The sequence below is a fragment of the Haemorhous mexicanus genome, chromosome 2, assembly GCF_027477595.1.
Source record: "Haemorhous mexicanus isolate bHaeMex1 chromosome 2, bHaeMex1.pri, whole genome shotgun sequence".
In the NCBI taxonomy this organism is placed as follows: Eukaryota; Metazoa; Chordata; class Aves; order Passeriformes; family Fringillidae; genus Haemorhous; species Haemorhous mexicanus.
Window position 1 is genome coordinate 15,954,244 of NC_082342.1, and position 25,998 is coordinate 15,980,241.

General features: G+C 39.9%; 1 protein-coding gene across 3 annotated transcripts; it reads left to right on the forward strand.

Annotated features, from left to right (window-relative positions):
- The first annotated feature begins 2,203 nt into the window (after nt 1–2,203).
- PAXBP1 (PAX3 and PAX7 binding protein 1) lies at nt 2,204–25,410 on the forward strand. Of its 3 annotated transcripts, none has more exons than XM_059873982.1 (18): nt 2,204–2,774; nt 3,549–3,677; nt 5,274–5,450; nt 6,525–6,620; nt 7,309–7,412; nt 7,779–7,999; nt 8,939–9,128; nt 13,103–13,226; nt 15,244–15,343; nt 15,797–15,912; nt 18,300–18,499; nt 19,935–20,079; nt 20,259–20,380; nt 20,965–21,041; nt 21,307–21,373; nt 22,905–23,051; nt 23,479–23,633; nt 24,835–25,410. In XM_059873982.1, exons 1-18 carry the CDS (start codon nt 2,297–2,299, stop codon nt 24,950–24,952), a joined length of 2,766 nt encoding a protein of 921 aa, XP_059729965.1. In that variant the 5' UTR covers nt 2,204–2,296; the 3' UTR covers nt 24,953–25,410. The 3 variants fall into 3 exon arrangements, with proteins under 3 accessions (XP_059729965.1, XP_059729973.1, XP_059729957.1); XM_059873974.1 differs by having other exon boundaries at nt 2,205–2,774; nt 6,525–6,746; XM_059873990.1 differs by lacking the exons at nt 20,965–21,041; nt 23,479–23,633; nt 24,835–25,410 and having other exon boundaries at nt 6,525–6,746; nt 22,905–23,044.
- Nucleotides 25,411–25,998: the final 588 nt, after the last annotated feature.

Genomic DNA, 25,998 nt, shown 5'->3' on the forward strand with positions numbered 1-25,998 from the left:
CCATGGGCCCCCTTGCTTTAGGCCTTTCTTTTATTACAATAAATGCTGAAATCACTTTAGTACTGGGAGCCTGCTCTTGTTTTTATCAGCTTTTTCTTTTTCAGCATAGGGGCCCACAGCCTGAGCAGCAGGAGCATTCCCGTTGAGGATGCTGCAACGGCGCTGAGTTTTCTTTTCAGCAGCAATGTAGCGATGTCTCCCATGTCCCAGATGGAGTGGCATGACTTCAGTGGGTCAGATGCCCCTTTTTATCCTGGTTTTTTTCCCTTTGGATTGGTTTCTTTTTGGAGCCTTCATTTGCATGAAGGTTTAAGGCACTTGATTGGCCCATTACAGTTCTGTCCAGGCTGGCTGTTTTGCCTGGGGACTGTGCACTTTGCTGAGGTGTATTATGGTACATCGAGTACTGTATTTCTTATAACGACCCTCTTAACCCCTTTTGCAATACAATAACCAAACTAACAGTACGTGCTTAACAATTATCAACTACTTTACAACAGTTTCTAACCTATTTTTAACAACTAAGGCTGGATCCATACAGTACAACAAAGGCTTTGAAATAGCAAGTTGTAAGAGCCTTGTATTGCCAGCAATGGATTACATGAAAATAAGAAAAAATTTATGAAAACTTCTGTCCAGAGAAGTTGTGGCTGCCCCACCCCTGTGAGTCTCCAAGGCCAGGCTGGAGCCTGGATGGAGCTTTGAGCAGCCTGGTCTAGTGGAAGGTGTCCTTGTCCATGGCAGGGGCAATTGAACTGGGTGGTCTTTAAGGGCCCTTCCAACCCAAACCAGTCTGGGATTCCATGATTCTCTGTGCACTTAGGGGAATGCCTATCAAGATTCAAAGGAACCAGTGAAGATTTCTATGTTAAATAGTCATATTGATATAACTGTAATCAATGATGGAGCAGTTTTGCTAGGAAGCAAAATTTAATTTTTAAGAAAACTTAAATACATGCCCAACTCCCATTACTGTGAGCTTTCCCACTGAAATCAGCAATGTGATAACAATGGAATTAATGGGGTCTATTTGCAATTGCAAATAGATATAAGCACACTGGTGTTTGCAAGCCGGGTACCAAACTCAGCCAGAGAACAATTGAATCAACTGTTGTAAAAAACTGTGGCAACAAACCATAAGCCTTTTTCTCCAAATTACAAATATTTCCAGTGATACCTCTCATGACTGTCTATTACAGACACAGGCAAATAATTCATGTCATCTGCCCTTGTCCAGCTGTCTCTGCAAGAGAACCAACCTTGTCTTCACAAACTAGCAACTCACCAATCCTACATAGGAGAATGTTGTGTTTAAAAAAAAAAAAAAAGCCATCACACACAAATATGTTGATTTCTAAATGTTACCAAGGCTTTCTCCAAAACCTGGAAAAATGAAACCTAGATGATCTTCAGCAAAGATCTGCTGCCCTCTGGTAAAAAATGTGCTGAAATCACAGTAATTCCCCATTACCATGACAGCGGTGTCCAAAAATTCACAGGTGGAGCAGTAGCTGAGGATGTATGTATGATGGCCTTGTTGGGAAGAAATGAGGTTAATAAATCCATTCATCTGCTTTCTAAAAGAGCAAATTAAATTTCTAGTTCCTTTTGCCACTGTAGTGTTCTGAATAAAACTGGTGCAAAAGACATTTTATTCCAGTGCCCGAGTAAGCACTGCAGGATTTTTTCCTGGAAAGAGCAAAAAATCCCCAACTACAGAAATCTACAGCTCCGATATTGTGGTGAGCTTCCCAAGGGCCCGATTCTGCCCCAGCGGATGCCAAGAACCCGCTACCTACTCTATTTTATATGGCTTTGCGCTACGGAAGTACTGCACTAGAAGCTCGCAGAATTTTTCCAGAGCAACGTCTCCAAAACGCATCTACTTCTGGTATAATAAAACAAATTTTACATAACAAACTGATCTCCCATGATGAGTTTTTCTTTATGATAAGTCACTTTAAACCTACGTCACCCTCCTCTTCCCTTCCGCGCCCAGCCCCCTTTTCCTGCCCGGGTCGCGCCGCTCTCCCAGCACAAGATGGCGCCGGACGTGAGGGGCCAGTGGGGAACGGGGCGGGGCGGGGCGGGGCGGGCCGCTCGAGCCGCGGCTCCGCGCGCTGCCCGCCGCGCAGGCGCAGTGCCGCGTCCTCCGCCCGCCGGTGGTGGAGCCGGCGGCAGGGGGCGCTGCGGGCGGCGGTGCCATGCTCGCGGGGCCGGGCCTGGGCCGCAGCGCGGGGCGGCTGGAGCGGGCGGCACCGGGGCCTGGTGGGGCGGCCGGTGGGTGCCTGGCGGGATGTTCCGCAAGGCGCGGAGGGTGAATGTGCGGAAGCGGAACGACTCGGAGGAGGAGGATGAGGAGCGCGACGAGGAGCCGCCTCAGGAGCCGGCGCCGGCGGCCGGGTCCGCGGGAGAAGGGCCCAGCGAGGCCTCCGTGCCGCTGGCGTCGGGCGCTGGACTCCTGCCGCTGCCCGCCGGCTGCGTACCCCTCGCCCTGCCCGGCAGCCCCGCGGCCTTCGCCTGCGCCGCGAGCTACGGAGCGGCTCTCGGCTTGGGGCTGGGCTTGATGGGAAGCGACCGAGCAGGCCTGGGGGCTCTGCCGGCACCCGCTGTGCTGCGCCCCCCGCCGCCACCACCGCAGCCGCAGCCGCAGCCCCAGCCCCAGCAGGGCAATGGGCTGCCGGTGGCCGGGCGCCCCAAGGAGAAGAAGCGGTCGAGGGAGAACAAAGAGGTGCCGAGGGCCAGCCTGCTCAGCTTCCAGGACGAGGAGGAGGGTGAGGCGGCTGGTTGCCTGGCGTTTGGGTCGCTTCTTGCCGGAGTGGAAAGGACCCGGAGCTGCTCAGCCTGCGCTGGGCCTCCCCCGGCCCTCCAAGAGGCCCGGGATCCGTATTTATTTTTGAGGGCATTCCCCGTGTGGCCTGGGATGATGTGGGATCACATAAGAGGAGGCGGGCCCTGAGGACACGGTACGGGGGGCCAGGGATGCCCGGGCGGGGAGCGCCCGGCGGACCCGCGCCTTCCCCGGCCCGACATGGCTCCTGCGGGGCCAGCGTGCTTCCCGAGGGCTTGGTGGCGGTGTAGGGGTTCAAATTGCCTCTGCTTCTGTGTTGGTGGTGCGTCACTTGTGCTGCGTTCACTGCACCTGGGTGACCCGCAGGTTTGTGAGGGAGTCTCCACCTGGAGCCATCAGTGTTAGCTGAGGAGCATCTGTCCCGTGGCTTTGTGTCGAGGTTGTTTTAATCTGAATGTGGCTGGTGTTCATGGGTCACCTCGAACTCACTGCCTGTTGTCCGAACAGTTCGTTTAGTGTTGAGTCGTCATACAAGGAATGCTCTTGAAATCACTGAAACTTGGTTTTTAAGACTCATGATTTGAAATCCTGATGGAAGTACTGAAGGCGTAGAATTAGACTTTCACTATAGACTGTGAAAGAACCCTACAATATTTGTTAATGGCATTTGTGAAGTTCCAGGTACGAAATTTAGAGGTTTGATAAGTAAGTATGCTTGACAGATCTGATGTAACGTTATCCAATTTCTCTTTTAAAGAAACAGAAGAAGTTTTCAAAGTGAAGAAATCAAGTTACAGCAAAAAGATTGTAAAACAGTTGAAGAAAGAATACAAAGAAGATCTTGAAAAATCAAAAGTTAGAACAGAGGTCAATTCTCCAACAGATGGTAATTGAAAAACTAATAATAATAGTAACTTCTGTAGTGGAAAAGATGAAATACTGTAATTTAATTTCTTGTTTTCAAAATGAATTGTTAGTCTTCTAGACAATTTCACATTTAGAGCTGAAGTAAAGCACAGATTAAATGTGTTACTTGAGCCTCAAGAATGCTATTCTGTGATGGAGAGAGTTTTTTGGTTCTCATGTAGAAATTAACATAGAAGGATGGAACTTCCCAGCTCTGTTAGATGGTTGTCAGTAGACATCAGTATTCTGAATGGCAGCTGTGTTTATGACAGATGAATTGCTTATTGAATTAGGAAGGAGTTCCATTCATTTGCAAACATACCTGGTGCTTGTCTGACAAGATGTGTCCTTGTAATGAATTTTCTTTGAAAAGGAAGATTTTTGGGGTGAGCAGAGTGGTGATCTTTGTTACTAAGTTAGTTGTTAAACAGCTGCCTGTTTCAGGACTTGGACCTTTAAGTAGACTTGATTAGGTTGATAGACTCAAAGTGTTAGAGCAAAAGGATCTGTTAACAATGTACAGTCCTTGAGAGCTTGAAATAGAGTCTGGGACTTCAGTTTCGTTGTACTATTTTTTTTTTTGGGAAGCTCATTGGTAAAGTGTAGTGCTTCCTTTTCCACTTAAGTTTTTACATAGATTATGTAATGCTATGAGCGTGAGCTGGGAGGCTTATGATCTAAGGGTTGCAATGATCTAGAGAAGCACATGGGGATTGAACATGGTCCCATGCAGGAAATACCCTTTTTAAATTTAATTAAAATATTTTTGAAGGTTTTGTCTGCATTTAGAAAACCCACATATTCTTTCTTATTAGAATTTTTAAATTGCCTATGCAGTGTTGTTGGGCATGAGCAAAACTAGAAATTATAATTACTGTGGCTAGCGTTCAGGTCATCTGTGAAAACCTGGATACTTGCTTCTGTCACAGTGATCCTTAAAACATTACATTCTGTACATGTCTGTGTGGGCCATGTTTGTTTTATTTCTATTTGTTTCGCTCTCCCTAATTCATGTGACTATAGTTCAAAGACTTCAAGGCTGCTACTGAGAGAGTAGGCTGGATTCTCTAAACAAGTGCTTGAGTCTGAAACCTCAGATATGTGCAGCTTGGTTTGGGTAGCTGGGTTTAGCATGCATGTTTTGACACATTATTTATACTTGCTGCCTGTATCTGTATGTGTCCCACCTAATGCAGGGTGTAGCCCAAGAGGAAAATAAGGAGTTCTTTTGAAATCATTTGGTTCTTGTGGAAAGACTTGTTGTAACACAGTGAGTGCTTTCTCATTGAAAGAGACTTTGATAAGGTTGCACAAAGTTGAGTTCCCTCACTTTCTTAATACTTGATAATATGGAGAATGTTTAGTGGTTGGTGGGGCCTGCCTTGTCACATTTTATTTTGAAAGGATGTCAGTGATTTAATCACAGTTAAGAAAGTGTGTTTTCCTAGATTTCAAACAATAAAATTATTATTTAATATTTTCATTTGATTTTCACTTTTGGTTCTTATATCTTAAAAAAAATACTTCTGAGTGATTTTGTTAATGGAGTAAAATGTGGACTTTGCTCTCTTATCAGTTGAAGCACCACCAGAAAAGATAGGACAGAATAAGGATATAGGCCAGGAAGATGGGACTGCAAACAGTGAGCATGGTGAAGAAGAAATGGAAGTTGAAAGTGAGAAGGAAGAAGAAAAACCAAAAGCTGGTGGTGCTTTTTCAAGTGCTTTGTCATCGCTGAATGTTCTCCGCCCAGGTTGGTTTTTGTAATATGTCTGATAAGTTACCAAGTTATTTAGCCAATGTTTATAGCAGACTAATGTGTGTGAGAGATTAGGAAGTAGTTTCCAACAATTTAGCATCTGAGAGTTCAAGCAACTGCTATTTTCTAAAGGTGTTCAGTTTTACATGTCTTATGGGAGAAAATGTATTGCTACGGAATGCTTCATCCTGATGTCAGAAGCAGGAATTCATCTTTCAGGTAGATGATAAACTGCAAAAAATCTAGATTTGGAATAGGTGACTTCACATGAGATTTAACTGCTTTCAGTTAAAATTTCTTCTTTGATTAAAATGTTTCAGTTATGGGTCTGCAAGGTATCTGAAATGTTTCCCTATCCTGTTTTGTATACTGAGGTTTGAGTCAGGCCCTGAGACCAAAGAAACCTCTCTGAGAAAATATTTTTGAAACTAGTTTGCTGATTCTGGTAGTTTGCTCCCTAAATACCAGCTGGGTGTCCTGGGTCCACACGTTGATTTATATGATGTATGTAAGTTGCGTTAAGTTTTGTGCTGTAGATTTTAGAGTTTTCTGATTAGGTCTGATGCTTTTCATGTTTTTCCTTGATTGTACAATTTTCTGTATTTGAACAGTGTCTGATTTGGTCTCCTCTTAATCTCTGGCCGATGACTGTTGAAATGGTTGATGCTTTTTATTCCCCCAAAATAAGAAGAGCTGGGAGCAGTATTGGGATAGGAAATTACATAGTCGTGCACCTAATTTTCTTCCTCCCTTTGCAATAGTCAGCTCCTGTAAAGGGCTTCCTCTTCTTTGGGAATATTTTACATAGGAGCATTAGGCTTCTGTCTTATGACATGAGCTGCTAGAAGCAGAGCAAACTTTCTGTGATGATCCTAACTTTGAGGGTTTCTGGTCAGAAAGTTGACATGTTTAGCACCTAAGATGCTTGCAAATGTTTTCTGTGAGTATGGATTCGCTTTTTTTTCTGTGTGCAGAGATGATTTGATACAGTGACAGAGATGAGCAGTAAGAAATTGTAACACCTGTTCTATGGCAGAGTTGTTTAACCGTGCACACATCTGTCTCTAGGAGAAATTCCAGATGCTGCTTTTATTCATGCCGCTAGGAAAAAGCGTCAAATGGCTCGTGAACTTGGAGACTTTACCCCCGTTGACAGTGAACCAGGTAAAGGCCGCCTTGTTCGAGAAGATGAAAATGATGCCAGTGATGATGAAGATGATGACGAGAAGAGGAGGATAGTTTTTACAGTGAAGGAAAAATCCCAAAGGCAAAAGATTGCTGAGGAAATAGGTAAACCCTTTTTTGGAAGGTCAGCTGATAAATGTTTACACTGTTTTCACTGCGAGTGCTCCCATTCAGCATTTTTAAACATCATGTTTTTTAAACAATCTGGAGTTGCATAACATTTCTGAGGGAAAGTACTACATAATGGAATATGCTTGTAAAATTTTGAGGACAAAACTATGTTCCTGTGTACACTGCTGGCTGTGCTAGAAACTTACACGAAGGATCAATTCTTGTTTCTCCTGTACTCTGTTTTTAGGAAGTATATAATTATGAAAAGAAAAACATTTGATATAGAATTCTTCTTGCTGGTCAGCAGGTAAAATAACCTTTTGGAAAAGAAGTTAGATATTAGAGGATTTTACCAGCAGTGAATTGTAAATTCTCCCATTGGATCTTTCAAGTGGAACCCCTGTGCTAATAATTCGCAGGCCAGTGTCCTTAATTCTTCATGAAGAGGAAAGGAAGATGCTCTGAGATGTTCTCACTGAGGCATGGTTTCAGGTTTTTGAATTTGTGGTCCTTGGAATTATGAATGCATTATCTTCTTTTTCTTACTTGTATGAAGGTATTGAGGGAAGCGATGATGAAGCACTAGTGGCAGGGGAGCAGGATGAAGAACTCAGTAGATGGGAGCAAGAGCAGATACGAAAAGGAATCAACATACCCCAGGCATGTATATAATTGTGCACTCTTTTTTGATTGGTATTTGCAAGTATTGGCTAAATCCTTTACAAACTTGAGTAGTTTACAGATGGCTGTTTCATTTGAGAAGTTAAGTCTGTAAATTCTGATGCTCTTTAAAGAGAAATAGTGTAAGTATTTAGAATGGTAATGATACTAAGAATTTGTCCATTTACCTTCTTGAGGGCATTTGTTTCTTCTAGCTTAGATATTGGATACTTATATCCTGTTGATAATTACATTTTGTAACTGTATCTACTTACATTTTTCACTTTGATTTGAAATGTGTAAAAAAGTAAGTTTCCCCTTTCTTTAAAGCCTAATATAGTACAATTACATTTCCTCTGCCGCTAGGTTCAGCCAAGTCAGCCTGCAGAAGTGAATAATGTGTACTACCAGAACACTTACCAGACACTGTCTTATGGTTCATCGTATGGCATTCCATACACCTATGCTGCGTATGGATCATCAGAAACCAAGTCTCAAAAAACAGATAATACAGTTCCTTTCAAAACTCCCAGTAATGAGATGACTCCTGTTACTATTGATTTGGTAAAGAAACAGCTTAAAGACAGGTAGGACAGACCATCTTTTTAGACTTAAAGACCTGTCCCCTAGGTTTCTGTTCCTCAGGTGTCTTTTAGTCTCGGTGAGCAAACAGAGAGTTTCATCGCTGGAAACTGACTGGTACATCCATTTAAAAAAAAAAAAAAAGGCAAACAAAAAAGCTCAAAGTGAAGATGACATTGACACTTTGTTCGAAAATCTCCTTGGATTGCTTCTCTGGAAGTGAAACTTTAAATATGAGGCCATTGATCTTGTTGAAGAGAGGTCTGAGTTCCGTCTTCTGGACACTGCACAGTCTTATAGTGAAGAAATGAAAGGCCAGTGAGGTGTTGAGCTTATCAAGTTGCATTCCTTTAAACTGTGAATCAGAGGTTTCCCCTTCAGTAGATAAAGAATTTAATTTTTAGTGTATACAGGGATTTTTTTGCTTAAACACTGTAATCTGCTTGTCAGGTACACAGAAGGTATGGAATGAGCAACACAATTGCAATGAGAAATCATATGTAATGAACAGCTTGCACTTTACATGTCTTCGACATTGGTTTGTATGCCCCTTGTAGTGTTGCAGCCTTTGACAGTGAATCAAGTTAGTAGAGGAAAAAGAATGCTTTATATAAGCTGTAGTCCCTGTCCACCCCCAACCTGTTCTGCCAGTTTTTCATTAGGGACAGCCTTGCACTATTCTGTGTGCTATCAGCTCCTGTAGAAATTTGTAGGAGTGGCCAGTGTGATGCACTACAACATAGTCCAGCAAATGAGTGTCGATCATTAGCCTTGCTGTTCATGAAGAGAGGGGAGAAGGTGGCAAATCAAAGGTCAAGAATTTCTTTGCAAAATTTCCCATATATAGGCTCAGTACTTGCACTGTACTGTCTGTTTGATGTCTCAATAGTCTGAAATAGACAGACTTTTGGATGTAAATTTACTATTTATCCATTGCCCTTCAGGTTGGACTCTATGAAAGAAATGCACAAAGCTAATCGGCAGCAATATGAGAAACATCAGCAAAGCCAAGAGGACTCTACCAAGGCAATTGAAAGATTAGAAGGGTCTTCTGGGGGTATTGGTGAACGGTATAAGTTTTTGCAAGAAATGCGAGGGTATGTCCAAGACTTGCTTGAGTGTTTCAGTGAAAAGGTAAGGATGCAAAAACATTCATCTCTTTACAAAAAAAAAAAAAAAAAAAAAAAAGGTCTCTTATTACATGCCAAACAGCACATCTCCCTCTGTTTTTGAAAAAAGTCCTTTGAGAGCATATTCTTCAAAAGGTTTGATTATTTGAGGGTTGAAAAGAACTTTCTGTCATGCTAAGCTCGTTATCAGAAACCTCTCCTCCCAGCCCGCTGACTTTAGATTGCCTAAAAACTTGCAGATTTTATGTCTTCAGGATTTTCATAGATACTCTGGTGTTTCAGCTTTACTCAGATACTTCTTTTTACTTGTGTTGGACATCACGTTAGCAAAAATAAGGGCTGAATTTACATTACTGCTTTCTGGAGTGCTTGATGTACACAGTAACAAAGGCTTGTATTTTCTGTGTTATTATAAACTTCCTCCTGCCAGATGTTTCTTGGTATTGCTTTGGAGTCTGAAGGAGAGAAGTTTAGAAGTTTTAAAACTAGCATAGCTGTTCAAAGACACCCACACTTAAAAATATATTTCTTTCATGTAGTGTGACACTTTAATGCATCTCTAAGTCAAAAACTTAGTCTTTTTTCTTATGTTATGCACTGTGCTTTGATTACTTACTTTGTTGTAAATACAATAGGAACTCTTGAAAATATAGATATATATATATATACACACACACATATTAAGCACACACAGAAGCTGTAGAATTCAGTTAGCAGTATATTGGCTATTTCTTCATTGTCTTCTGACTTGAATACAGTAGTAGTATATTAATTTCTTAATATCTTGTCAGAATAATTGAGTAGTTCTAAGCTACTGCTTGCCTAGCCTGTTAGGTGTGGGAGAGGAATGGAGAAGCATTTTGGGTGCTGATGGGTTAGATATTAATTGTCCTCTGTTAGTGGAGCTGGGAGAGTCTGGGATTGTAAAAGAGAAGAGTAACTACATCATGAGGAAACCCAGGAAGTGTGGGACAGTTAATTCACTTAGCTGATGGATTAGTATAACTAATCAGTATAATTAGTGTAATTAGTTGCAATTGATTGTTCGCTTAAAGAGCCTGAGTCTGTATTAGCATTAGCTGTTGAAGATCAATAAAGATACTTTGGTAAGCAGTGCTGGTTACCCAGATGGCTGATTTCCTATTAAAGATAAGTTTTACATTTTTACTCTGAGGTAAATTTGTATTTCAGAAGTCAAGTTAAATATCTGTGTCTCTATCCAGTGTTTTCTTTCTAAAGACCTTTGGTTAAATTACTTTTGTGATGACTATAAATGACATCTGGAGGTTCTCCTTGATAGCATTAGCTGTCTTGTTCAAATATTTTTAAGATGTGACTTTTATCATCTCAGGCTTCTTAGAGGCATTCACAGAATTTTGCCGGTTTCAGGTGGAGGCTGCTGCTGTACTTGTATGTAAAGTGAGTTGCAAAAGCAGCAGGTTATGGGGTCAGTCTAACAGGAGCATTTCATTTATTTTGATATTGTTTGCTAGATAATGTGGTTTGGAATTCAGTGCTTTCAGCATGACAAAAGTACCAGCAAATTCTGGACCAGGAGCCCATAGGACGCTGAAAAGTTTTCTAAAAAGGAGGTGTTGGAAGGGAACAAAGTCAAGTAATAGCATCAGTATCAAGTTTTTACTTCAATGAAATGTAGTAGAATGGTAAATAGTTCTAAACTTTTGAGTGTAGAGATAAATTGCCTTCAGCTTTTTTGTAGAACCTGTGGCCCTGACTGCTTCTATTTAGTGTTGTTATTATTATTTACAATAATGTATGTAGTTATTATAATATACATGAGAATAGGTATGTGTGTAATAATAATACTGTATGTGTATATACATATATATGTACATACATATACAAAAATGTGTATTTAAATATGATATTTTGAAGAGATTCTGTATGTTAGGATTACTTTGCCCAGTCTTAAAGCTCAGCAGAGTATGAGAAGACAGCTATTACATAGATTTTAGAGACAAGCACTAGAAGGGTCGAATCCTGTGTACCTTTTTTCCCCCATAAATAAGAAGAACAGAGTGGAAGATGGTTGCATGACTTTCTTCAGAAGTAATTACTGTAAAAATTATGCTTTCTGAGAAGGCTGGCGAGTCACTATGGCATTTTTACATTTTGAATGTAGGAACGTACAGTGGATACAGAAAGATTGAATTGTTCTGGGTGTACATTTGACAGCACAAGTAGATGAACTGTTACTTTACCTGCAAAAGTGAATTACCAAAACACTCTCTGTGTATCTGAATTATCAGCGTGATCTAAATATTTAGAGACCTTTCTGCTTTTCCTCTTCCACTGTTTACAAGGAAAGCAAATAAAAAATCCCCTTGAAAACACTGAATTTAAGGTACTGACTAAACAAAACAGGGAATGAGGGCTATAACTTTATAGTAGTCAGTGAAATTGTCAGCCACTCATTAACCACAGTATTGATTAGAGAAGAATAAGGGCTTCTAAGTCTCTTGTATTCTGAATGGGAAATATTTTGAGTGAATATGTATATATAAATACATCACTAGGTTTCTTTTTTAATTCTGAAAAAATTACAGAAAGAACCACTAGGGATGCATTGAAAATTTTCATTTAACTTTTCAATCTTAGAATTTCCTCTGTATGCTTAAGAGAAGAAGCTATATTTCCTATGGTAAACTGCAGTAAAGCTAGTATTTTTAAACTATTATTTCTGTTTTCAAAACTGTCTTAAATTCCAAATATGATTTTCCAGCTCTTGGAAGATTATTTCCTCCTTGTCTTTCTCTATACTCTTTTCTCCAAAAGAAAGGTGTGCGTATTTTGAGTTGGTGCAGAGCTGCTTTCATTTTAATCCCTGGAGCCCTGTTTATCCCACAGAGCTAAAACCTTTTTCTTCTGTGATGTGTATGTCAGTCTCAGTGAGCTGAAATGACCCTGTAGCTGTGAACTCAGAATTTTACATTTTACTGAAGGAGGTTCTTTAATAGTTGCTGAGTCACTTTCTAAAATACCTCAGGAAAAAAATTCTGATTTTATCTTTTGTTTTGAAAAAAAAACATAATCCTGGATGGTAGGCAGCAATGAAATATAAAAGGCTGGAAGACTGGAGTAAGCATACATCTCAGAGGTAAGGAGGACATGGCTGAAGTGTTCATACCAAAAGGACTTTTTTTTCAAAGGAAATGAGAGGGGGAAAAAAAAAAAAGAGCAATGAACCTGCTATTTAATGTCAGGAAATTCCTGGCTGTCATAATATCATCTATTTTTATTAGAGATGCTACCAAAATAGTTCATTAAAGAAAAAAAAAAAGTGACAGGTTTGACATGACCTACCTGATTAATTCAAGGTTATACTTAATGCATAACTTGCACAAATTGTACTATTTTAATTTTAGTGATAAGCTAGAGGAGTATTTGACTGATTTGAATTACCTTTTGGCATAACACCCTTATGTAGGATTTTATTTAATTTCAGTAATAATATTTCAGCATATGGTATTAGGAGTTAGAGGAGAAAACAATAGCTGCTGGCTTCAGTAGGTTGGATTGGTGGATGTTTTTTTCACTGCTTTCCGTCAGATTATTTTCTCACTGAAATGTAAAATTCTTGTTTAGAGATAGAGAGGAAACAATTGACATCTGATTATTGCAGACCTTGACATAACACGTAACACACTTGGTAGGGAAAGCAAGAATACTGGAGAGAATATTTCACACTCAAAATAGGATGTCTGGCTGTGTAGACTCATTCAAGCCATGGAAGTTGCTTTCAGAATGCTTTAGTTCTGATTAAAAACTGCCAATGTTAAATGTATGCACTTTCCACACTTGGAACTATTTCCTGGCACAAATGATGCAGAGGAGTGAAAGGCAGGACTTTGTGCTGCTGGGAGTACAGTGCCAGCGTTTTGCTCCGGAATAGACTGGGACCCCAGAAGCTGAGCAGCTCAGGATCCGGGTATTACGTGGTGTGTTGTATTTTTACAGGTGCCTCTGATTAACGAACTTGAATCTGCAATGCACCAGCTGTACAAACAGCGAGCTTCCCGCCTTGTCCAAAGACGACAAGATGATATTAAAGATGAATCTTCGGAGTTTTCAAGCCATTCAAGTCAGTCCATCTTGAAGGTTTTTATTATTCATTAAACAACCTTGTTTACTTAGTATGACTTAATTGAAATGTAAATGTTTAATGTATGACTGTCTTATTAAAGTTTATTCTTACTCTTGAGATGAGTAGAAGCAAGTTTAGATGAAAGTTCTCTAATCTATTTTGTTTTAAACTCGAAACCACTATAACTCTGACTTCATCTCTCCTTTCTGTTTCTCTTAACTATATTTTCTCCTTCCTAGCAATAAAAATGTGTGCATGGTGGCTGTGAGAGTAGTGGTAGTATGTGATGCCCCATTTTTTTAAATCAGGACTTCTAAAAAATTTATTTTAACCTTCCTGAATCTATAAATGTCATTTAACATGTACAATTAACTGTATAAAGCCACGAAGTGCTGGACTAGACTTCTGTCTAATGTTCTGCTTTGTAGTCAGTATAAGTGTTTGATTTCAGACACTTAACTGGTAAATTAAAGAACGGGAAGACTAATCAGACTAATACAGTGACCCTGTCTGAAACAGCCAGTTTAACAGCTTAAGAATAGCCAGTTAAAATGCCTGCTTCCTGTGAGTTTGTGGATGGGGGATTCTCACTAAGGAAGTTTCTTATGGTGATTATTCTTCAGTATGTAAAACTCTACAAAAGCATAAATGTTAATTTGGATGGAAAAACATGTTTCTTGGAGGAGGTTTCATTCAGTGTATTAAATCAATTGATGAAATATCCTATTAAAAGGAGTTCTCTTTATGCTTCAAAGAGCTTCCCATTTTTAAAAATGGCATTCTGTCCTGTTGCTGATGTAAAATTCTATAATCAATGCCATTTCCCTGTTCTTGCCACAGTTGTCAGAGATGAAATCTTGTTAATACCATTAGCTAGAACTCACAGAAGATGATGAAATGTTAGGGTGTCAGAGTTGGTCTTTCCTTTATAGAGTGGTTAGCATACATATTCTTTTTAGGACTATTATCTGGAGTTCCAGGCATCACATGGCCTTGCAGTTTTATCATGAAAATGCTGTTTTGAGAACTAGATACTGATTTCCTGAAAGAAGCTTAGACTGGATTTTTTTATACCGATGTTTAATAATAGGATGGGAATAGTTCTCATTGCTGAGGTTGGGTTTTACAGAGAGATCTTTTTTTAGTATCTGGAAGTTTAGACAAGGCTCTTAGTAGTTCAGGTATTGAATTGGAATATTGACATAGATTGGCATTAATACTTTAAATGATGAACTTGTAAATAGATTTTGTCAGAACATGTAAATTTATTCCTGAAGTTTGGATAGGCTGTTGTTTAAATGTTAATGTTTATACTTTAGTGGGTGGACTTGAGCAGTGGTACATTCAGTCTACTGCTTAAAATTTACCTGGAAAGGAGGATCTGGAAACACTCCTGCCTGCTATCTGCTGTTCTAGATGTGTTGTTTTCTATAGCCAGGAACATAAATAAGCTGAGCTTGAAAAAAGGAAGGAAGATGGTTTATCTTTCTCTAGAAATTGATGTGTTTTAAACTTTAGGCAATCTGAAGCATATGATCTTAGAAACAACGTGACTAGAACTCTGAAATAACATATATTCTTGCCCCAGTCACTCTTGTCTGCTTTTTTTTTTTTTTTTGCTAGTTTTCTTCTTAAAAATTATGTGGTGAATGTGTTTATGTAAGGAGCACTTTTTTTCTTGGACATTTCATTTAAGCTTTTTCTGTTTAAACTGTTGACTTCTGTGTAGTTTGGCACTGTTACGAGAGAGATAAGAGTGAGGTACAGTGAAAACTATTCGGCATTTAAGTGGAAATTTTTCCAAAGTTCACTGCTTTCTGCTTTAACCTCTCTACATGTTGTGAATTCAGGCTTCTCCGGGGAATTGTGTTTTTTTTTCTTTTTTGATACTTCGACTTTCTATTTCAAATTACATTTAGTTTAAAAGTGGGTAAAAGGCTCTTATGAAACTGCCTACAGCACATTTATAGAATCATAAATAAGCATTTTAATTTTCATTGGTGTAATTTTACAGATAAAGCACTGATGGCTCCAAATCTTGATTCTTTTGGGCGAGACAGAGTGATCTATCAAGAGCAAGTCAAGCGTCGGACTGCAGAAAGAGAGGCTAGAAGGTAGAGAATGAGATTTATTTTCTCCTTTAGGAGTCTTTGTCTGCTTGCAAGATATAACTGTCCTGTGTGACTTACTAACATGAGTGGCAATGTTTGCTTCTTCCCTGAAAAGGAAGAAGCAAACATACCCCTTCAGCTGGTATGCTGGGCAGGGGTATTCTTATATATCCCAGCTTATTGTGCACGTGTACAAATTGTTCCATGATACTGACTAAAAGAATCACTAAAAGAAAGCACAGTAAATACATTCCATATCTATATGGTCTCTGCTGATTTTGTTTCTTTTCACTGTTTGAGGCAGCAGTGTAGTGGAATGCTTGAGGTCATAGTAGAAGTGCTTTTCAGCTTGACTTCCCTAGAACTAAAAGGACAAGCCTAAGTGGGCTTAGGTGGGGAAAGCAGCTGGTTTCTCTTGCTTTATTATAGCTGGTTAATAGTGCTGCTCCTTTGCAGAGCTCGCCGCAGACAAGCAAGAGAGCAGACTGGGAAGATGGCAGATCACCTGGAAGGGCTTTCCAGCGATGATGAGGAAACTTCAACAGATATCACAAACTTCAACTTGGAGCGAGGTTAGAAAAGCTACCCAGGCTTTATCACAGAATCACAGCATGGTCTGGGTTGGAAGGGACCTTAAATCCCACCCAGTTCCACTCCCCCGCCATGGGCAGGAACACCTTTCACTAGACCAGGTTGCTCCAAGCCCCATCCAAGCTGGCCTTGGAACACTTTCAGACATGGGGCAGTCGTAGCTTCTCTGGGCAACCTGCTAGGGCCTCACCACCCTCACAGGGGAAGAATTTCTTCCCAGTATCCTGTCTAACCCTGCCCTGTGACAGTGGGAAGCCATTCCCTCTTGTCCTGTCACTCCAGGCCCTTGGAAATAGTCCCTCTCCATCCTGCAGACTCCCTTTGGGTGCTCCAAGGCCACAATTAAATTACCCTGAAGCCTCTTCTACAGGCTGAACAATCCCAAATCTCTTACATAACAACATACCAGATACTTGACAAGATCCAAACACAGCCCCGTTTATATACTTCACCATATTTTGGAGGGAGTTTAGCAATTTTTGATTCCTGGATCATCAATGTGACCATAATAGTCTCTATCACCAACCTGCTGTGGTCTTGCAGCTGACTGAATAACCCATTCTTAGTGAGTTTCTTTTTATTTAATTCTAACATGCTTTTGCTGGCAGCCAGTAAGCTTTTGGACTGTCAGTAAGTCTTCCAATCTGTAAGATAGTTTATCATTCTTGAAATACGTGTTTGTCTTACTTGGGAAATTTTCAAAACCTCAATGCTTTAGAAGTCTTTTTTTTGGCTCATGGCAAGTATTTAGTGGAGTTGTGGATAAGTTTCTAGAAATGCCATGACAAAAGTTTTGTACAGTCTTGTTGCAGCCTGGCAAAGTTTGCAAATGATATAAATCAATGTTGAATGCAAACATTGCAGAAAGATCTTGTGGTACAATTAGCATTTGCTCTGATTAAAAGAGAATTGGGTTAGAAGAAGTGAGAAGGAGGAGGCCAGCAAGGATTGTGTACTTGTTGCATTTGAGGGGGATTGAATGGTTTTGGTCTCTCCAAGTAGAACAATATCAGCTTTTCACAGTGTGATGGCTAGGGACCATGAAATTAAGTGATAGGATAGGTTTAAAATAAAGAGGTAATTTCCCACAGAGAAGGTAATAAATGGCAAAGTCATTGATGTAGGTGGCTGTGGAGACAAGAAGTATGAACATACTAGAAAAGCAGTTAGATGAACTGTCTAGCTGTCAGGTCCTTTGGAAGTGCAGACAATTTCCATACCCTTAGTTGCTGACTAACTTACTGCAATTTTATGACTGCACTGGTTTTCTTCCTGCAGGGAGGGGTCTTGGATAAACAGAACGACTGTTCAGGGTTGTTAGGTGCTGTAATTAACTTTGTTAAATTAAATTATCTAGATTCAATGGGGCTGAATTTCTCTTGGTAACTTGGCAATTTATGTATGCAAAAACATTTTGTAGAAATTTCTTCAGTTTCTCAATAGGCATAGTGTTTGTAAAGCTTTTTTACTGTTGTTTGTAGCTCTCATGTTAGTCCAGAAACAGCAGTGGAATAGAGGGGTGCTCTTTGGACCTAATAACTTCATATGTAGTGTTTTTTTCTTAATCCCAGTATGAAAAGTGTGGTTACATGACATAATCTCTGTTCCCTCAGCCATGTCTCTGCCTCCTGTGTGTACTAGTTGTGTTCATTGTGTAAGGGTTACTACTGTAGCCAAACATTTACAACTGTGACTGCAGCAAATACAACTGATAAAAATGAAATTAACCCTGAGAAGTAGAAGAGATAAAGGGAAAATAATATATAGAGAAAAAGGAAAAAGGTCTGGACTGCTGAGAATACTGGTACTATAAATACAAAAAAAAAAAAAAAAAAAAAAAGGTGCTAGAGGATTGTAGTCACTACCCAGTGCTAACAGGCATGTTCTGGGCAGCATTTTAGCACGGTGTCTGCCAGGACCCACCCTGTCTGAACTGCCTGTTCAGTTGGCTCCTATGAGATGCCGTCCTATATTTGCACTTGGATTAGCAAAGATGTAGAGTAATCTGGGTTGCAAGGGGCCTGGAGATCAGCTGTTTGAAACACCCATGCAAAGCCAGGCCAGCTTTGAAGTTAGATCCACTCTGAATACAGCCCAGTACCTCACCAATCCTCTTTACATTGGTAACTTAAAATCCTTCCATGAAATATTAAAAGTAAGACCTGTGATAAACAAGTCTGTGGGAGAGTACTCGTGGTCCTGCTTTTATAGTTCTGTGTGTTTGAGGCAGGAGTTTCTAAAGGTGAGGGGGTTTTTTTTGGTTTTGTTTATGGGAGTTAGCTTATGCCAGTGAGCATCAAACAATGTCTTGAAAGAGGCATTACAGGGAGTAGGTGATTAACTTCTTGTTCCTTTTCTCCCCTGCTAGATCGTATATTGAAAGAATCCAGCAAAGTTTTCGAAGATGTTTTGGAAAGTTTTTACTCCATTGATTGCATTAAGTCACAGTTTGAAGCTTGGCGCTCCAAGTACTTTGCTTCTTATAAGGATGCTTATATTGGCCTCTGTTTACCAAAGTTGTTTAACCCTTTAATCAGACTTCAGCTGCTTACCTGGACTCCTTTGGAGGTAAGCTTTTCTGCAAGCAGCTTCCGTGTTAACTGCTACATGATGGTTCTTTCACACTGGAGAAGAGCAAAGTAAATTGCACCTTTGATGTGTGCTTCTCCTAAAGGTGTGTTCTGGGGATGAAGTTTCAAACGGGCACCTGTCTTGGGGCAAAGTTTTTCTGGGGAGTGCCTGGACTAGTTGATCTGTGATGTTGCCAGCAAACCAGAGTTAAATTTGGCACTTTGTCAGATCCTTCTCAGGACATGGTGTAGATCAAAAAAATCTGCAGCTGCCCATGATAGTGGTTTGGAGCTAGGTGATCTTTAAGGTCCCTTCCAACCCAAACCATTGTATGGTCCTGTGAAAATACATTTAGTCTTTAAAATACTTCAGAGAAAATTGTGACTCCAGATAATGCTGTTTCATCAGAAGTGGAACTAAGAAGTTTGTTCTTAGGTAGAAGTACAACCTGTGTCTCTAGGTTATGTATGTCTCTCACCTACACCTCCATACCCTGTAGAATTCTGGCTGGTAATTTCCAAGTCTTTCTCATAGTACTCACTGCCCAGTTATTGTGTAGGGAACATGGGAAAAGCAGGACAGCACTGTGGCAGCCCAGTATCCCTGGCACACATTCGTTGTCCAGCCTGGATATGTATGCTTTCATGAGGTACCACCAGGACAAACAGTTCAGGTAGCTTTTGACTCCCTCTCTGTTCCTCCTTTTTTCAGAAGTGCTTTTCTTTTCCTTAACCTACCAAGAGAATATCTGCAGAAGGGGTTTTTCTGTCACCTCTTCTTCAAGTGCAGAGGAGGGGGAGGCATGACTTCTCTTCAGAGAAAGTTCAGAGTATTAAAATAATTCTCTTAATTTGATGTTTGACTTCATTAATCAAACAAGGAAAAATCTAAGAAAGATGTCATCATTAAATTTAAAACATTTTTGTGCATTCTCATTTCCCCCGTGCTATTTCTCTGAGTTTTCAGGTTGGCAAAACAAAGCTCATGTTAGTTGGAGACATGAGGCAGCCTTGTTAAGTCTAACTGTATTCACTACTCTCTGTTACTGATCCTGGTAAGCATATTGTTGAGGTAGAAAAATTACAAGGTGCTCATGGAAAGGGGTTTTAAATCCAGAAGGCGTAATTTTAAAATGCTGCACAATTGAGCTGTACTTCCAACTTGTACCATCATCTGTAGGCTTTTGTTTGGTTTAGGTGTAAGTAGAAATTAAAATCTGTGGGGCAAAAACTGTTAAAAAAATCAGTCTTGCTTCAGCCATTTTCTCTTTTCATTACATCTAGTGGCTGTGCTGGTAGGGTGAATTGGTTCATTTGGCAGAGTGTTTTAAAGCTGTTTTTGTGTGTGTATCATACTTGCATACATAATATTTTTTTATGTGTAGACTTCAAATCTTTGTTCAGGAATCTAACGCAAATTGTTTTTCTATTAGGGCAAGTGTCGAGATTTTGAAACAATGTTGTGGTTTGAGTCATTGCTGTTTTATGGCTGTGAAGAGCAGGAGCAGGTGAAAGATGATGCTGATATTTCACTGTTGCCTACCATTGTAGAGAGAGTTGTTCTTCCTAAATTAACAGGTAATTATAGGCTTAAAAAATGGGAGGGAGGGGGTTGTGGAGTCTGATGCTTGTTTGTGCTTTCAGATTTTACTGTTTTGTAAATAATTGCATGGATTTGAGTATATAATACTGTATTTGTATAACAATTACTGTATTTGGGTATTTGTAAAGTGGAGTAATTCTTTAATCTCTTACAGTAATTTCTGAAAATATCTGGGATCCCTTTTCTACCACACAGACGTCTAGAATGGTAGCAATTGTACAGAAACTAATAGATGGATATCCCTCGGTGGTGAATGCAGAAAACAAAAATACACAAGTAAGTTGTTGGATTTTTTTTCTTAAATGTGTTGCTTAAGTTAAGGAAGTTGAATACATTTTTAATACCTTATGTTGGGAAGTACAGCAAGAAAAAAAATCTTAAAATTATTTGGTGCTCTGCAGCCTGATTGTGGGGAGTAAAGCATGGTGATAAATTAAAAGAAGAAACTCAATGAAGCCTTCCCAAAATAGATACCAGAGATAAAAAGATACACCAGATGTAGTAAGACTTGCTGGTCTCCAGTTTTGCTGTAAGGGATGGCTACAAATACTTGGGTATTTCTTTTTTAGAGCTTTACAGCCTTTTCAAATGTATTGCCTAGAAATTGGGTTGTTTTATTTGCCTCTGTGAATGGCAAATAAGTGGTAATAAGAGTTCAAGTTTTAATTGAAAGTGTCAAATTTCTGCTCTGTTTAATTATTACAGACTTCTTTAAGACTATTTATTTGTGTGCTCAAATATGTATATTTGCTTACTGTTATGGTCCCAAGTGTTCTTTGTTGCTTTAAAAATCATCTTCTGAGTTAAGTTTAACTACCAAGCAGTGCATTGGACATTTAAAAAAAAATTACTTGTTTCAGATGCTTTTAAAGGCCTTGTTGCTAAGAATGAGGAGAACACTAGATGATGATGTATTCATGCCCTTGTATCCAAAAAAGTAAGTTTACTTTCAACTATGGTGTTAGACCTTTCTTAGCAAGTCACTGTGTTCTGTCCATAGTTAAGAGGGGTTTTTCCCAGTGTGGTTCAGTGCCTGGCTACAGGCGATCTTTTGTTATCCCTCTGGGAGCATTTAGCAGAGACAAGAACGATGAAAGGGAATGTTTATGGAAATGAACTGTGTCATGGAAGGAAAAAGCCAGCAAATTCAAGACAAGAGGTGTGGTCTTGATTGATCATTAAAGAAATGTCTTACTTTCCAGCATCTTAGAAAACAAGAACTCTGGTCCATATTTGTTTTTCCAACGTCAGTTTTGGTCCTCTGTTAAGGTAAGTCAGTAAATATGTCCGGTAAATCTTTGGTCTGAGACAGTGTAGCAATAAAATCCTCCTCAAATTTGTGGAAAATGGTAGATGGAAACTGCTTCAACTTCACTTGTAGAAACTCCAACTCCAGATCTTAGTCTTTGTCAATGCACTGTGCCCTCTTCATGGTGTGTCCAGTCACTAGTGGTGTCCCCAGGGCTCACTTTTGGGCCCAGTCCTGTTGTATATCCTTATTGATGATCTGGATAAGGGGATCAAGTGCACCCTCAGTAAATTTGTGGACGACACCAAGTTGGGCAGGAGTGTTGATTTGCTGGAGGACACGGAGGTTCTGCAGAGGGACCTGGACTGATGACACCAGTTTGATGAGGGTCAGCAAGGCGAACTGCTGGGTCCCTCTGCTTTGTCCATAGTAACCCCAGAACTGGGGGATGAGTGGCTGGAAAGCCAGTGGGCAGGAAAGGCTCCAGGGGTGCAGGTCAACAGCAGCTGAAGGCGAGCCAGGTGTGCCCAGGTGAGCAAGAAGGTCAAGGGCACCTGGCCTGTACCAGCAGAAGGACCACAGCAGTGATTGTCCCTCTGTGCTGGGCACTGCTGAGGCCACACCTCAAATGCTGTGTCCAGCTCTGGGCCTCTCAGTTCAGGGAGGACATTGAGGGGCTGGAGCATGTCCAGAGATGGGAGCAGAGCTGGGAAGGGTCTAGAGAGGAAGTCCTGTGAGGAGCAACTGAGGGAGTTGGGATTGTTTAGCCTGGAAAAGAGGAGGTGGGGAAGGGGAGAGACAGGACAGGGGCACCTTCTCACTGCCTGACAGTGAAGTGTGGTCTGGTGAGGTCTGGCTCTGCTCCCAGGCAGCCAGTGACAGGATGAGATGAAATGTCCTTAAGCTCTGCCAGGAGAGCTTCAGGATGGACAGTGGGAAAAATTTTTACACAGAAGGGATAATAACCATGGGGATGGACTGCCTGGCAAGGTGGTGGAGTCACATCCCTGGAGGTGTTTTTGAAGATGGACAAGGCACTCCATATTCTGGTCAAGTTGACAAGGTAGTGTTTGGTCTAAGAGTGGACTTGATCTCAGAGGTCTTTTCCAACCTAATTGGTTTTGTAGTTGAAGAGGTTGTCAAGTGGAAGCACCATCATTTCAGCTTGAATGTTATGGGGTCACTTAGCTTATTCACCCCAGGTTTTTTGTATCCTTGGGCTTGTCAGAATAAAATACACTACTTTTGGGGAATGTGGGAGCTCAAAGCTGTGGCTGTCATAGTTTATTTCCAATAAAAGACTGTAAAGAAAATTAATTCCCAGCTAAAGAGAAAAGTAGAGACTAATGTTGATTGAACAACTGCTCTCTATGATCACACAGACAGAACTCTTCTCTGGAATTTTCTGTTCAAATGGCAGCAGCAAGGGAAACTGTATTCTGAATAGGTTTGCAAAACATTTAAGATATTTTAAAATGTTTGATACGTTTGATCAACTCTCTGGTTTCAGTACATTTTGGAATAGTTATTTTCCCTGTGTTGTATTTTTAGTTATTGGGAAACTTTCTCCAGTGGTATGGAATCCTCTCAAACAAAACTCTACAGGAGCTGTCCATAGATGGGTTGCTAAATAGGTACATTCTTATGGCTTTTCAAAACTCAGAGTATGGAGAGGACAGCATTAAAAAAGCTCAAAGTGTAAGTAAAATCAAGCAATGTTTAAAGTAATGGATTTAAACTGAAAGGAAAATATAGTTAAAACTTGACATTGTCTATGAAGTCTTGGCTTTGATACCTCAAAAGCTGTAGTCAGCAAAAAATTGAATTTGCTTGTTGGTTGGTTGGTTGTGGTGGTTTTTGTTTTGTTTTGTTTTGGTGTAGTATACAGATTAAAGACAGAACCTTCTCTGGCTCATGCCTGTAGATGGATTAGGTATACTGTGGGTTTCAGTGCTTTACTGCTTGGATTTTGGTGTGGGTTTTTTTGGTAGTTTTCTCATTTTTTCGCTCAGTTGGGCCTTATTCCTGCAGTCTTACTAGGCAGACTTCACAAGTTATACATGATACATAGCTTTTAAAAATTTTGTTACATTGTGTTTAACTTCCTTTTTCCCATTTTTCATAGGTAATTGCTTGCTTCCCTAAGCAGTGGTTCACTAATCTAACGGGAGACAAGACTGTTTCTCAGCTAGAAAACTTCTGTAGATACCTTGTTCACCTGGCTGATACAATTTACAGAAACAGCATTGGTTGCTCTGATGTAGAGAAGAGAAATGCCAGGTAACTTACTTTGAGTTAAAGCACTTGCAGTTCTTGTGATTTGATTTATTTTGCCAGTGCATGCAAACATGGGTAACTCTCTCCATCCTGCAGCGTGTCTTTGGAAACTTCTTTGAATTCACACGTCAGAAATGGGTATTTTTAAGATGTCTGAAAATAGGAACTGCTGAAAATACTGGAATGCTGATAATATATTTTGCACTACTGCTTAGTGTCCTGGATTCTTAAGGGGGTTTATAAAAAACAGGGAGAAGCACTTTTTATATGAGCAGGTACTGTCAGGACAAGGGGGAGTGGCTCTAAGCCTGAAGGAGGAGATATTTGTGTTAAATATTGGGAAGGAAGTCTTGGCTGTGAAGGTGGTGAGGCCCTGGCACAGGTTGCCCAGAGAAGCTTCTTGTCCCTAGAAATGCTCCGTGCTAAGTTGGATGGAGCTCTAAGCAGCCTGGTCTGCAGAGAGGTGTCCCTGTCCATGGCAGGGAGTGGGACTGAGATAAGCTTTAAGGTACCTTGCAACCCAGAGCTTTCTATGATTCTGCCAAATTTTGTGGCTACCATGTTTGGAGTGTTTCACCTTGTGAGCCTGTTGCTGATGCCTGCACAGTGGCTTCTAAATTGCAAACTGTCCTTTGTAAACAGTTCAAAAGTTCTGACTATTTACACAACCAGCTAGATGAACCTGTTTTGCCTGAGATCCAAGAGTAATTTTACTTGAATCCAATGGTAAGCTTAATTTAAAGTTTGCATTAGACACATTACTGCTGGCCAAGTAAGGTGACATGCAATGGGAGCAGCAACAGCACAGGAATGAGCAGTCTTCTAGTCTTGGTACACTCCTGTGTTTCAGTGTAACAGTTTGGGATTTAAGTTTATTTAAGTTTTTGACCTCTTTTGCTTTGCTGGTGTGTTTCTAAATTTGAAAGAACTTTCTTCACCAGGTGAAATGATAACTTGGTAAAAATTTTTATTGGAAGAGAAACATCCAATTATCCTATTTTCATAGCAGCTTCTAATTTGATTTCTCTGTCTTGTGTTTTCCCAGCATTTAACAAATCTGTTGCCATTACCTCATTAAGCAAATATAGTAAATCTGCGATAGGAATATGAAATATATGACTCCATAATGTAGTCTTCTATTGGAAAATTAATCAATGTCATTGATTGTTCTGTTTCTGTATTGATTTCTCTTGCCTCTTTTTAGGGAGCACATCAAGCAGATCATAAAGCTTCTAGCAAGTATCCGAGCTCTGGATCATGCCGTTACTGTTGCAAATGATCACAACGTAAAAGAGTTCAAGATTCTAATAGAAGGAAAATAGACTTTTCCCACCACTCATTTTGAGCTTTAAAACCATTCCTGATATGTAATTTATGTACATATGTAAAGTTTCTTAAACTGTAAAGTATTGATCTTTGTTTTAATACAAAGTGCATTCTTATATACAGCATCCTTAAAAATAAAAATCATTGACTTCATTGAAAACAAAAATGGAATCCCAAGATTGTCATCTTTACAGAAACCAGATTTTTCCTCAAGTTTCTCAAAATCTTGTTCACAAAAATACTTTGTGCCCATAATCAGTGGTCATCTACTCCTGTTAATTGTTCCATGGTTAACTGGAATGTGTATAATAGATTCTGTGTAATACAATGATGCATATATTTATACCACCATGTTGCTTTTACACTGGATATAGAGATGTACTGTTGCAATAAGCTTTTCATTTGCTAAAAAATACTTATTTTGAAAATAAAATGATAGTATTATTGGTCAAAAGGGCTGATAAAACATTCAGATATGTAAAAAGTCATGAGTTGAAGACTAGGGGCACATCGAAGTGGATCCTGACCTTTAAAAAGCAGCTGTGCACTCCAAGTGGAATAACTAAAAAGTGATTTGCATTTAGAATATGGAGCTCTTACCACTGTTCTTCAAAAGGAAGAACTGGATAAATGGTGAAGTACTTTTTTTCTTTAATACAGGCAAACACAGAATTTGTGATTATTGTGCATGTGTAGATGGTGGCACTTCCTAAGCTCAAAACACCTTTCATTTTGTAGGACTAATGTTTTAGCTCTGAATTCTGGACCCTCCTTCTTTTGCTAAGTTGCTTAAGTTGTGTCAGGATTGGGGGGAGGGAGGTTGGGTTTGGTTTTTTGTTTGTTTGCTTTGGTTTTTTGGTTTTGTTTTGTAGTGTCATTCATGGAACCTATTTCTTCAGGTTAGAGTGGCTGAAGATATGGAGCAAAATGAAGGTATTTTGAAACCTCTGAAGTAGTTATATTGTAAATATTAAAATGTTACAATTCCCACTCTTAGGAAAATTAATCCACAAAGATCAGAGGTTTGTGTCCAAAAAGGAGA